Source organism: Camelus ferus, chromosome 16 (genome assembly GCF_009834535.1).
Source record: "Camelus ferus isolate YT-003-E chromosome 16, BCGSAC_Cfer_1.0, whole genome shotgun sequence".
NCBI lineage: Eukaryota > Metazoa > Chordata > Mammalia > Artiodactyla > Camelidae > Camelus > Camelus ferus.
Genome location: NC_045711.1, coordinates 2,746,000 through 2,759,367, shown reverse-complemented (window position 1 = coordinate 2,759,367; position 13,368 = coordinate 2,746,000). Strand labels below are relative to the sequence as shown.

Sequence of the window (13,368 nt, the reverse complement as noted above, 5' to 3'; positions counted from 1 at the left end):
CTGAGGAAGGAAATGTCACTCCCCAACAGAAGGAAGCACTGTACACATCAGACGAGTTCCCAGAGGCAGCAGTGGAGTGTTCCCCGTTCACGTGGCTGACCTTCCTGAGAACGTCCCATAGGTTTACCCACCCAGCTTAAAGTTCGCGCTTCGGGTCTGGCTCTCGTCTCCTGCTCCGGGAGGGCGGACGCAGGCCCGGGGCCTCCGTGCCGACCAGCGCTCCCAGCAGCGGCTGGAGGCAGAGAGCGGCAGCTTCCCCGGATCCCGACTCTCTCTTCTTACTCCCCTTTGTAAAACATCTAGTTTAGAGTAATTCAAACTGATAAATATTTTTTAAATTAACAATTTATTTCATTTTTGAAAAAGCCACTCTTTGCTACATTATACATCCTAAAAGGAGACGGACGTAGCATGGAGCGGAGCAGTCAGTGAAGGCCAGTGCCCACCCCCCTCCCCGCCCTCTCCTGTGGCCTTTCTCTGCAAGCGTTATTCCTGCTTCAACCTCGTGGATTCATAGAAACTGAGGCAGAGGGTTGAAGGCACACTGCGTGAGTTTCCTGCCCCTGGTGCCTTTCTGTGCCCAAAATTAGTGTTCAAAAGCCATGGAGTAGCTAAATTATTCAGAGAATCTAAAACCTCTCTATAAAAGGAGCTGGAGGTGATCTCTGAAAATGGTTTGCCATTCACTTGATGCAGAAAACGCCGCAAACCATGCAAACCAAGAGGTTCAAGACCCATGAAACCGCCCAGGCCATCAAGGGCACGGGGATCCGAAAAGCCGCCCAGGCTCATTCGCAGAAGCACCGGGCGGCATCCTGTCCTGACAGTGGTCCTGCTGTCGGCAGGCGCAGGGCTCGCCCTGCTAAGCTCCCCTGCCCAGAGTGGAACCAGAATGAGGCGCTGGGCGTGGGCTGGAATGACACACAGCGACTCTTCTACAAATGTGGAGGTTTATTTCAACAAAACGTGAAAAGAGTACATTTGACAGAAGCTCCTTGCTCGTCAGGCTATGCGTCCATCGAATTCTCAGTGAGACAAGTGAAGGCTGCTGTGTGAACGGGGCTGAACAGGCGACATGGCCACCTCTGCTCAGGCAAGCCTTGGGCGATGCCTCATTCGCCCTCCTCCCGCCTCAGGAGCGGGAGGTGACGGGCCGTGGGAGCGGCGGGCCGTGGCGCCCACGGCGCTTCCTGACGTCCCCCCGGGAAAGAGCCCCTGTGCAGGGTGAGCCCTGAAGTCGGGCGCTCTGGGGGTGGGGGCTGAGCATCACTGAGTTCCAGAGAGGAAACCTCGTCATTTAATGTGTCATAATTTGGTCAGGGAGGGGGCGGGGAGGTAAACAGGTGTAACCCCCCCTTTCTCTGAAGAGATGCCAGGGCAGCACAGGCCTGCACACCACCTGTGGGTGTGTGTGTGGAATCTGACTTGCTGTAGAACAGGGTCGAGGAATAACCTGGTCAAAGGCGACTCCCGTTCCTACTGGGTAGGCAAATGCCAGCACAGAGGATGTTCTCCCCGGACTGAAAATTGTTCCCCACCTCTTCCCGCCTTTCTTAGCTGGGGCACCCACCCCGAGCCCCGGGGCAGCCTGCCCGAGGCTCCGAGCTCCTGGAGGCGAATCCAGCCACAGTGCCCGCCTGCACACACAGCTCCTGGAGGAGGGGAGCGGAGCTCCTCCTTGTACGTGGACTGTAGAGTTAAGGCTCAAAACCGTAGTGTGCGCGGAAATCTTCGTACCGCTGCTTCCCTGACGTCTTACTGATTTCCTCCGTGGCTGTCAGTGACACGTGCAATTAGCTGCACGGTGGGAACCGGAGGCTACACCAGCCCTGATCACCTGCCACTCTTGCTTCAGGAAATCAGGGGGAATCAGTAAGCTCTTTCCGTCACCTGTGAGGAGGCCCCTGCTGCTGGCTGGAGACGGACCCGGGAGCCTGGAAGACAGCAGCACCATGACGCGTCGTGGAGACTCTGAAGGTCACACGGGTTCTGTGTTCCCCGGGAGCCTCCCCACAGCGGGAAGGCCGTGGAGGGGGGGGCCAGCTGCGCCTGCTGCCTGCGTGCGCTCAAGGAGCTAGACCCACAGCAGGTAGGAGCGTCAGAAGGGGGGCCCCGGAAACACGGGTGATGGCTCTGTAGGCACCGTTAACCGCTCGTGACCACTGCGCCAGGCTTCATGGTAACAACCTTCCAAGTCCTAAGAAGAGGCTCTCCGGGCCACTCTCCTTGTGGCATGAGTCGCTACTTTCCATCGGGGACGGGAAGGGCAGCTCCCCAGCTCCCCCTCTGCCACCTCGGGCTGCGGCGACACGCAGGGTAGTGGGAGGTCATCCGTCCCTGCAGTTCTGAGAGAGCTGAGCCCAAGGTCGGGGCCCATAAGTCAACAACAGTAGTGACTTGGTCTCTGCTTTCTCTGCTCCTTGGATCATGGCTCTGCCCTCATCTTTGAGTTCCGAGGAGCCTGCAGATTTCACGCTCTAATTTCCTTCATAAGCAGTACCTTGGGTGCCTAGTGTACGGGCTGAGCGCAGGGTAAAGAAGCAGCAGACCCGAGGCTCCCTGCTCTCCCCGCACCCGGCGTGGACCCGCGGCCTCGGCCCCAGCCCTCCTCTGCTGCCGGTGGCTGCAGGCTCACGGGGCCAGGGGCAAGCTAGGGCTGCTGATAGCCTGGCAACCACTCCCACCTCCCGGGGCTGGGCCCCAGGGCTGTCCGGGCAGGAGGCAGCCCTGCTTTGTGCAGTAAGACCTCACGGTACGTGTCTGTACCCTTCATTGCCTTCTCAGGTCCTGGGCAGGGAGAGAGGACCGCAGTCACAGCCAGGGTAATAAATACTGAACGGGTGGGTGTGTGACCGGCGGGCTGGACCGGGGGCTTTGTGACCCCCACATCCTATGTCGTGTGTAACCTGAAAACATCCGAGGGGAAGCGAAATGCCACTGATTCCCGTGCCTGTGCCTTCTTGTTGCAGTGGTTTCAGTTGTAAAAGGCCACTCTAGCCCTGGTCTCTGGAGGCAGGGCGCGGGTGGGCAGGAAGCTCTCCCTACGTTGAAGGGGAGTCCATCGTGGAGAGGATCCGTACGACTTCCGCTCGCTGAGTGGGTGAGATGTGCTGGGTCATGTGGACGATGGAATCCATGGCAACCTCTGGATTGGCCTGTACCAAGCTGGAGAGAAGATTGGGGACAGTGAAGACAGGGGAGAGGCAGCAGTGCCCAGATCTGGGCAGCTTCAGAACCGCCCCAGAAACCCCCCCAGGCTCCCCTGCAGACACTTCGGTCCCTGCCCCACTGATTTGTTTTCCTACATGAAAAGTGTCCCCAGCAGCAAGGTAGGTACCAGATGAACCCAAAACGTTTTCCTGTGTCAGAAAGTGAGGAAGTACCTCAAAAAAACAAAACCCAAAACCGATGGGGCACGTCGCAAATACAGTGGAACCAGCATGACAGTGCTCCCGCTGGCTAAATCTGGGACATTTGGGCATCAAAATAATGAATTACAAATCATTGGAAAAAACAGACATTCATTGTCTACACCAACAACGTATATACTATAAGCGGGGGAGGAGGGCGGGCTTCTGCTTGCAGTAGAATGGGGCGGCGAAAGGTGACTGCGGAGGTCGTGCTGGAGTTGGAACGTTGTCATTCTGCAACCACACCATCAAGACTGGATCAGGCAAGACTCAGCCCTGCACGCTAAATCTGAGCGGAACTTCTGACGAGGACCAGGAATCTGCATGGCCTCAAAGCGCCTCCACAGACTTTTTAGGGCCAAGGGGGAAAGTCAGGAATCACACAGTGGAGAAGGTGAGTAACAGCATGATCAGGAGGGACAGATGACGTGTGTCTCCGGCAGTGGTACCCTGTGAAGGTCACGTCATCACAAACATACTAGTCTGCGTGCAAATGCATCGCCTGAATCTCATCATGAGGAGACGTCATACAAACTCACAACAGACCATGGTCTACAAATGGTGATTTAGATAAAAGGTATCAATGTTCAGTTTGCAAAAATTAACCGTTTTACTGTGGTTATGTAACAGCATATCCCTATTAAGCAAAGGCACACTTAAGTATTTGGGGGTAAAGGGCCATGACAGGCTGGGACGTGTGTAACATACCCTTAAATGGGTCAGAAAAAAATCTATAGATAGGGAAGAGCACACTCACAAACGACGCAGCAAATGGGGTAAAATGTAAACCCCAGGCATCTCTGGGTACAGATTTGTTCTCTGTACCGTTTTAAGTTCTGCAATTTTTCTGTAAGTGAAATGTTTCCAAATAAAAAGTTTAAAAAAAAGTTGCCAGCAGCATCCACCACCAGGCCTATGGAGAAGACTGAAGACGCTAAACACAGTTAAATGCTCAGCTCGGGGAGGGGAGAAGGTGGTTTCCCAGGAAACTACAGTGCAGTCAGCTGTCCTCACAGAGCCGTTGTCCGGGTTGAGCATGTTTGGCGCTAACAGCTGGGCACAGGGAACTAAGCCAACATGGAGCTGAGATTACTGAGTGCCCCTGGGGACCAGCCGCTGAGGGACGTGTGCTTCGGGGCTCTGTTCTTATCTGCGGGTCAACCACAGCATCTCAAACGGAGGGCGACCCCAAAGACCTGAAGGCATCGTCATCTCACCATCTGTTCTTAAGCCTCTCACCCCGAGAAGCAGGCCCCACCTCCCCGGAGGAGCCCGGTGCCCTGCCCCGCCCCCGGGGTCTCACCTGCGGATCTGCTTGAGGACGTAGTCCCTGCTGATGTACTTGATGTTCTCCTCTATCACTGAGCGAACCCCGTCTTCCTCCATCAGCTGCTTCTCCAGCCACTCCACCAGATCCTTATTATTGTCCCAGACATAGGCCTGCAGACAGATGGCGCAGGTCAGACACCCCGGACACCCTAATTAGTCAGCATCTGGAGAGTTCATCGCAAACAGAGGCTTTGCTCAGCGTAAAAAGGTTCGCGGGTCTCCATTACTGTTGGCTTTGAAGGAGGAAGAGGAGACAGGCCTTGAGCCAGGAGCCGTCCTCATCCTCCCTGTCCTGCTTCTGATGTAAGACGCACACTCGAAGCATCCGCCCGGGCCGCCCTGGGGCATCAGTGCTCGCCCCGACGCGGGTCCTGGACCACAGAGGCTAAGGGGGTTTAGTCACCTGACTGATTGCTCAGGAAAGTGCTGATTTGAGAGGGAAAGGCTGTTTACTTGGTGTTTCTAAAATGAAATGTGTGCTGCTTTGAGGAACTGAGACACATTATCTAAATGGGAGTCACCAGTCCCAGCAGGCGCAGCGGACGAGCAGCCCGGTCAGGGCGGTCTCCTGCTGCAGAGCCCGCGGCCTTCCGACAAGGCCAGAGGGGGACGGAGTTGAGGGAAGTCCTGGAGCCAGGGCAGAGCCACCAGGTCAGAAACCTAGACCCCGGTTTGCTTTCTGTTAGTTTTCAAAAGGGTCAAGCCGTCCATCACTGCGAGAGTCTCAACAAACCACCTCTCACCTCCTTTTTTCAAGATCATTTAGCTGAGCATTTCCCAGGTAGTTGACTCCATGATAATTCCAGAGTGTGTTAGAAACCTAATAGCCTTCTCCTGGCTCTCTTCTCCTCTCATTTTCTTTACAAATCATTTAGGAATCGTTTTGTTAATGGTTTCCGGAAAACCAAGTACCGCCATTAGGGCTCATTCATATTTATGTCATTTTGTTTGGGTAATTAAACACAAAGCTCGTCATTTAAAGGTGCGCTATCCTCCTCTGTTATCGCTAACTGAGTCAAAGTCAGAATGACAATGAGGTTGGCGCTGTAATTTAATAGGTGGGTGCGTTGGGGAGCTCTCAGGAGGTGGCTCAGGAAACCTAGATGCTTGGCTCAGGCTCCAGGGCCTGCAAAGCGCGGTGGAAGGTCCTCGCCACGCCCGCAGGGTGGCGGGCCGTCTCCTAAGGGCCTATTTCGGCCTTTAAGGATGGTGGTTTCCTTTCCGACTCTCACATCCCCATCTCTAACCCTCTAACCGGGCTGGCGAGTTCGCTGTGGCTGGTGACTCATTACATGTCATGTGACTGACGTCCCCATTTCTAACAGTTCTTAAGGAGTCCTTCACAGTTGAAGGATTAAGGAGCCCCAGGATTAAGGATAAGCAATGCGCCTTTTCTCTAGTTCCTTTTCTGGTCCCAGATTTGCCCATCTCTGTTTGTGATCACGGATAAAAAGTTGAGCAATCCCAGTCATGGTGGTGGGGCCAAGTGTGGACCTGAGTGAGCCTGCCCACCTCTCTGTGCCTGGGGCAGGGCTGTTAGCATCTCTGAGGCTGAACGGCAGAGAAGCGTTTTGTTCTGAGAAAAAGGAGGTACCACATCGGTCTCCACCGACCCGGGGTGGTGGCGGCACTTTGCCTGCAGTGTGGTTGTCTTACCTCCCGCGCGCTGGCTCCTGCACCCCCCCACGTGGATGGATGCGTGGACCCCTAACCACCGCACCTGAACACCGATATTTCCATCTCCATCACTGGTGATTTAGACTTCCCTACCTGCCCTGACTTATGAGGACTTGGCAGGAGGAAAAAATAAAACAATGCATGCTTCCTGGGTTTCAGAATGGAAAAAACCCTAGATTTACCCAAGAATCCCAAAGCCTTTAGTTTAGGAGAATATTTAATACTCTTATTAATCATTTTTAATCCGTTTGCTTTTAATTAAGAAACAGCATGATGCTTTCCTATCAACATATGCCAGGGAGCAGATTAATTGTGGCTTAAGATAACTCTCCTGATTGGTGTAATATGTTAGCTCACGAGATGCCTGCTTCTAACGAGGCTCAGACACCGCACTGGAAAGCCAGCTACCCTCCAGAGAAAACTCTTCTGCCTTCCCCTCCTGCAGCCGCAGAATATGCTAGGTGTTTAAACATTAAAAAAGTTTCCAGACAGAATTAAAGCAACACATTCCAAGTTTTTGAAAATACAGGTCCCTTATATGAAAGATTTGCACTCGAAATACAAGTAGATGACAACCACCAAGTCAAACCCTGATCAAGTTTCTCTTTTTAGGTTTTAAATGGAGGTGCTGGAGACTGAGCCCAGGACCTCGTGCATAACTAAGCAGGGGCTCTGCCGCTGGGCTGTGGGTACAGCTCCCAGCAGGCTTTGATCACAGCACAGAGTACGTGAAGGCAAAGGGGGTCTCAGCCCTTGTCAACATCACTTTAAGCAAGAGTGAGCAAATGCAGGCACCCACAGTGCCCCAGGCTTCTGGAACAGACCTGGGAGAGTCCACAGTTCCTCGTCTGCCGTCTTGGAACACAGCTGCAGACTCATCGCTCCAGCCATCCAGAAGGACGGGCCAACCCTATGCTGTTACTTCCCTCCTTAAAATGATCAAAATGTGGCTGATTCGTCCCACCGTGGATTTGTGGCACGTGTGAAATGCCGGCTGCTAACTTCACGACAGGCCTGGGCCCACACCTGTCTGCTCTCATCTCAATCAGAACATTTTAATACCAACAAAATATCAATGATTAAGCCTCACAACAATGGCCTTACAGTAAATGTTCAGCAGACACTTTATCCCTGTCTGCATCTGTGGGTAAGTATCTCTGGCACTACTCAGCTCACTAATTGTATGTAGTGATTAGTCTATCTTACAAAATCTAAATGACCCGTTTGGAAAGTTTCATTTCTAACGTACTGAATTGCTGTTAGCCCTCCTTGCTCAGTGGTACAGCAGGACCTGGGCGTGTGACCAGGGCACAGTCTGATGGATGTGAGCCCTGATTACCATGCCCTGTAGATAACTTACCTCATGAGCTGCCTGGAGACGCCTCAGCAGAGTGATTGCCTCTGAGGCTCTGGGGTACAACAGCAAGGAGCCGTGGGGCTGGACCCCATCTCCTGAGAGCCCCCGCAGCCTCAGCCCCCGGCCCCCCCAGGGCCAAGCAATTCTTCCCAGGTTCTGCCTCACCTCCTCCCTCCTTGGCCCCACATCAAACATTTGGTGCATGAGACTTGTCCGTGGGCAGCTTGGGGACAGTGGAAATCAAACGGCCCTATCAGTCGTGCTTCTTTCTCTCACATCCTCACCGGGGCCTCCAATGCCCACTCATCTCATTTGAAGTCCAGAGTAAAGGGAGCTACCTGGACAGCCAGAAGGTACTGTGGCATCCTAGACTGCGGACAAACAGCATGCCGAATCGAAGAACACTGACTGAGAAGCCACCAGGCGCGTGGCTCCCACCAAGACCACTGTCAGTTACACTCTTAAACTCTCAGGCCACCTTCTAACACGCTGTGCTGAGGGAGGAGTAGGAGGAAGCTGGCATATTTCAAGTGTCAGCTGAGTGCCAGACGTGATGCTCAACACTCATGTCATTTAAAGCGCACTGAGCCTTGTGAAATAAACATCATCCCTATTTTACACACGAGGAATGGGAGGCTTAAGTATGTCCAAGCCAGTAAATGGCAACGCTGGGATCCAAAAAGTGTGAGATTCCAAAGACCACATTCTTCTCCATGCTCCACACACAGTTCTCATCTCAATTTCTACCACTGGGGCCTGGGGGTAAAAATCAGACTGGAAAACCACACACCTAAAGCTCTGGATCTGAGAATCGAGAAAGGAAATGTGGCCATGAAACAGATGTGCGCCTCGTCCTTACAACCCAGTGCAACTCTCTGCTCTCGCTACTTTCTTGGGGAGCAGTGGGGATGCCCTCTCCTGCCTGCAGGGAAACCATGAAACCTACTCGTTCCCACAACAGGACTGTCCCTGTGGATTCCAACAGAATCCCATAACTCACGGTAACAAATTCATCTACGGGACACAAGAGAATCACACTGCTCAGTTACGTAACATCACACTGTCTTCAAATCTTCTGTTCCAGAATCTTTTTCAAGATTAAGAGTTTTAAGAAATTCTCTATGAAAACACACACACACACACAGCATGGCTAATAGATGCCCATCATGAAGGGTCTTGCCCTGCCAGTAACCACAGGAAGGATCAGAGGGCCACTTCTTGGGGCAAAGCTGGGGTCTAGACCGAGCAGTCTTTGCCCTGGAGAGACACAGCGCACAGTATCCATCCCTGTTTGAAGAACTGAGAAAAGCTGATGGTTTTGAGGTTTTCAGCCCTTTCCAACACCAAGCAGACCCCCACCCCGGCCCCTCAGAGGCAGCACACGGCTTTCGAACACTCCCACGCTTTCTTCTTTCAAGGGCGCCGCAGATTTCATCACCTGCCCACAGGAAAACTGGGTTCTGCTGAGCCCGCAGAATCTGGAAGGTTTCAAAGCCACATCGTGGGATAACCTGCCCTTCCCCTTCTCCTGTGCTCCTGGACTGAGCACTCGGGAACGCTCCCTCCTGTGGATGGTGGCAGGGGAGACAGCTCAGTTCTTGGACACACCTGGGTCCTCAGGCCTCTTCTCCCGAGCTGCGGGGCCGGGCTGTCTCCTGCACTTGATTTCCAGCCCGGAGTCTGTGCACACAGACAACTGCTCTCTCTGTGGCTAAGAGATGGCGATGACACACTGTCTCTCCAGACACTGTCCCCGGGGGGCAGGACGCGAAGGAGCGACCGAAGGGCTGTACGCACTGGCTCCCTCCTCATCCCCGTGCCCACTGAGGCTGCGCACGTCCATTAGTGACTAATGTGCGAGGAGGGCGGCGCGGGCCTCTCCTGGCCACACACGCACACTCCATTTACCTAGCCGGCCGCTCCTAACTGGAGAACAACCTCTTATTTTACACTTGCGTGACTTTCAATGCCAACTTCCACTAGAAGCTGCCAGTGGCCACTGACAAAATTGTCTCACTCAATTATGATGCCACAGACTGACCTTAACCTGAACCAAATGTCGCAGAAGGCTGTGCTCCCCCGCTGCACATCTGAAATATTTATCCAAAGCAGCTCTCTGGTCATAAAGAAATGGGTAGGTTCAAAACAGGTGAATCTTAGAAGCATCCGACTCACTGACTTTAAAACTGACGGCAAACCTGGGAGTTCCTTCCTGCGAACAGTGAGCAGAGCCTTCAGACAGTGCTTCCCTGGGGAGGCTGGAGCACCCCCGTCCAGCCTCCATCAATTCTCTGGCCCAGCAGTCACCAGATGTTTTTGATCACACAGCTCACAGGGAAAGAGACAAGTATATTTCCAGCACATACTACCGATATTCTGATGAAACGTATCTATGAGGTGTATGACTTACTTTTAATCCAGATGCTAACTACTAATAAAGGTTGATTTCCTTCTTTTTCTTAGTAAAAATAAATAGAAATAAAAGTTCCAACTTTTTCTTCCCATCCTGCCACAGACTGTCTTGTGCAGAAGCAAATGCTGGTGCCAGGCTGTCCTGGCCTCAGAACCCTCCATCCCCGGCCCTGGGGCACATGGGACACGAGACTACCCTGAGGAGATGCCAGATTCGTAATTCCCTGCAGGGAGGGGGGATGTCTGCTTCCAGCTGGGATCTGAAGTCAGAGCACCTGCAGCTGGATCACCGCCACCTCCTAGGAGGCCTTTCGCTCCTGCCCTCAGCTCCCCCTCCACACGGCCCCAGAGCAATCTTCCTGCAACACAAGTCACAGCACAGCTCTCTGCTGCTTCAAGTTCTCAGTGGCTTCCCACAGACAAAGAGGGCAGACCGAGTCCGAACCCCTCCGCAGGCTTCCACGGCCCCGCCCTCCCGGCCATCCTGGAGGGCCGGCGCTGCCTCGGGTGCGCAGTGCTCTTGCTATCAGGCCTCAGAACGAGCTGTTCCTTCTGCCTGGAACATTCCTCCTGTCTCCCAATCTAACCTTTTCCTCTGGTTCGCCCCTGCTTTGTTCTTAAGTCTTTGAGACGTTACTTCTAGAAGTCTTCCCAGACTCTGCTCTCCCTCCCCACAGAGCGGGTCAGGCGCCCCTTCTCTATGCTCTGCGATGTCCTGGGTTTGCTGTGTCTGACATCGGCCTTGTTGTACGTGACCTCTTGACAAATGTCTCCCCCTTGAGGGTGAGCTCTTGGGGGACAGGAGCAACGCCTGCCCCTCTCAAGGCCACATCACCCAGGCCTGGGCAGTGACTGGCATAAAGTAAGTATTCAAAACGGTTTGCTGGGTGACTGAGCTGCTAAAAGCACCCTACTACCTCATCTAACGAGCCCTCACGACATATTACTGCTGGCAGGGGACACAGGTCAGGCCCACATGCTTCCTTCCCCTCCCGGGACCCCAGGATTCTTAAGACATCAAGCCTTGCAGGGCTGGGTGGGGTGGGGGTGAGGAGCAGAGCACGAAGGCTCCTCCGGCGCCCACCTACCTTCACTGTCCCTTCCACCTCCACGAACCAGCGCCTCAGCATGGCCTGGATCTGGCCATCGGTCAGCTCGGGGTTGGCATTGTGGATTTTCTTCTTGACCAGGTCCTCCAGCAAGAGACGCCTCAGCCGCCAGTAGAAGAAGGTACGGGAGGTTTTCCAATCCAGGATGTCCTACACACAGAAAAGAATCAGCTTTGTCGCCCCAGCCCAGCACCTAGTCCAGAGCAAACTCCACGGTCACAAAACCCCACTCCAATGAGCCCCTCGGAGATGCAAGAGCTGGTCACGAGCTCCCAGCACCTGCAGGGGTCTCCCCAGTTCAGAGCTGCAGTCCCCACGCCCTGCAGGCCGCAGCACTGCACAGGGACAGGCTAATGCTAGGCCCACACACGGCCGAGGTGATCTGGGGTGGGGGCTGTGAACTCTCAGATAACCAGGGAGTGAGGGATTGGTTTTGGGCGGATGGCTCAGACAACTTGCACGCAGGTCAAATGTGAACTGGCTGCTGCTGGAACCTTGACATTGAAATAATCCACACCCTGAGGACCACCTGGGCAGCTGTCCCCAGTGGAGCCCAGGGGACTCAGTTTCCCACCAATAAAATGGAGCTTGCCTCCCAGGGAGTCCCTGCTACTGAAATCATAAACCGTTCTAGGATGATAATGGATACAGAAAAACGGGAAAGTCTCTCCAAAAGACTTGAACATGGTCTGATCCACACATGCTGTTTTAATGCAGCCCTAACCGCTCGCTGCGTGTGTGCCCGTGTGCACGAGGCAGACACACGCCGGTCGCGGGTCTCTGACAAGTCAGGAGCAGTGGCAACCCCTGTACTTACGTTAATGACACCCTTCTCCTGCAGCCGGCCTGGTGTGTCGTGCAAGTCAGCGAACTGCACGGCTACCTGGTGGTAAATGGGAATGAGGAATTCCTCCCGCTCCTTCAGCTTGCTCTCCAGCTCCTTCCGCTCAGCCGCGCTCAGCTCTGGGGTGCCTGCAATGAAAGAAACCGCCATGTTCGGGGGAGGCCAGGGATCTCTGTGGCCTGGCTCTCTGATGCCTTCACCACCTCTCAGCTAAGTAACTGGACCCTGCCAGATGCTAGACCTGTCCTTACCTTGCTCACATGTCCTCCTTTCCCTGGAGGTGACAACTCTGAAAGTAACCAAGGGGGGCCCTCTTCCCAGGCCACTTCCCGAGCAGGTGCAAACCACCGCCTGGAGGCCTGGGCCTCTCATCATCTCACTGACCAACAGCAGACCCCTAGTCCCCACGGAGGGCCCCAGGCCACGCCCTGCTGGCCAGTACTAGAGCAGCTGCACTACTCTGAGTGTGGGACACGCTGGGGGAGCATCCTCTATGCCTCTGAACACAGACCAGCAGCCCTTCTTTCCCTGCGTCCACACTAGCCACCTGCCCAACTTGGTAAGGACCCAGTGACTCCTCAAGTTGCAAGCAGCTTTACTTCACGGCTTTGATCTCAGGCTGGAATACTCCTAACCAGACGTCAGTAGAATCCAACCTGATTAGAGCCAGAAGCACGTGGCTCACACCAGCTCAGTGGGTTAACCAGCCGCCTAGCCTCCTGCCTGCGCTGCTAATGCCAGAGCCAAGCCCTGACCACAGCAACAAAGACATCCTAGTTCCTGGGCTAAAAGAAGAGGAGGAGGGAAAAAGAAAGGCAGTCCACAAACCTCATCTGGATCACCAAGCTTACAAGCACGTGGTCCCCTCACTCAATAGATAGGAGACTCCGGAGCACATTATAACAAGGAGCCCCTGCCCGACCCCCCGTCAGCAGAGTCCCCGCAGAGGCGCTGCCACGCCGAGCTTTTCTTCCTAACTACTCCCAGAATAGCACCTGCAGTCAACACCGAAAATTCAGGAAGGAGGAGTCAGCCGAGCTGAAGGAGCAGTAGGTGACAGCCCCTGGTGTTGGGGACAAGCTGAGGTGCTCTGTCACCAAGGCTGACAAGTAAATACACGCCCACAGGTGACGGGATGCAGAAGAGGAAGGTCTGTTTCAGGCCCGTCTGTCGGGGACGGGCCTTGCTTTTTATGCGTCCATGAATCACACGCCACAAACAGCCTTGGGC

The 13,368-nt window shown here is 54.2% G+C and overlaps 1 protein-coding gene across 10 annotated transcripts in view; it reads right to left on the bottom strand.

Moving 5' to 3' along the window:
- Window positions 1-329: 329 nt before the first annotated feature.
- ACACA (acetyl-CoA carboxylase alpha) overlaps window positions 330-13,368 on the bottom strand; it is a 256,134-nt gene continuing 243,095 nt past the window's right edge. For 6 of the 10 annotated variants that reach the window (XM_014559143.2, XM_014559162.2, XM_014559180.2 and 3 more), the window contains 4 exons: window positions 12,112-12,266; window positions 11,274-11,444; window positions 4,714-4,850; window positions 2,774-3,165 (listed from right to left, as the gene is read on the bottom strand). In XM_014559143.2, the coding sequence (XP_014414629.1) occupies window positions 3,042-3,165; window positions 4,714-4,850; window positions 11,274-11,444; window positions 12,112-12,266 (587 nt within the window). In that variant the 3' untranslated portion in view covers window positions 2,774-3,041. Of the gene's footprint in view, window positions 3,166-4,713; window positions 4,851-11,273; window positions 11,445-12,111; window positions 12,267-13,368 lie in introns of all 10 variants that reach the window. The other 4 variants (XM_032498300.1, XM_032498301.1, XM_032498298.1 and 1 more) reach the window with 1 other exon arrangement.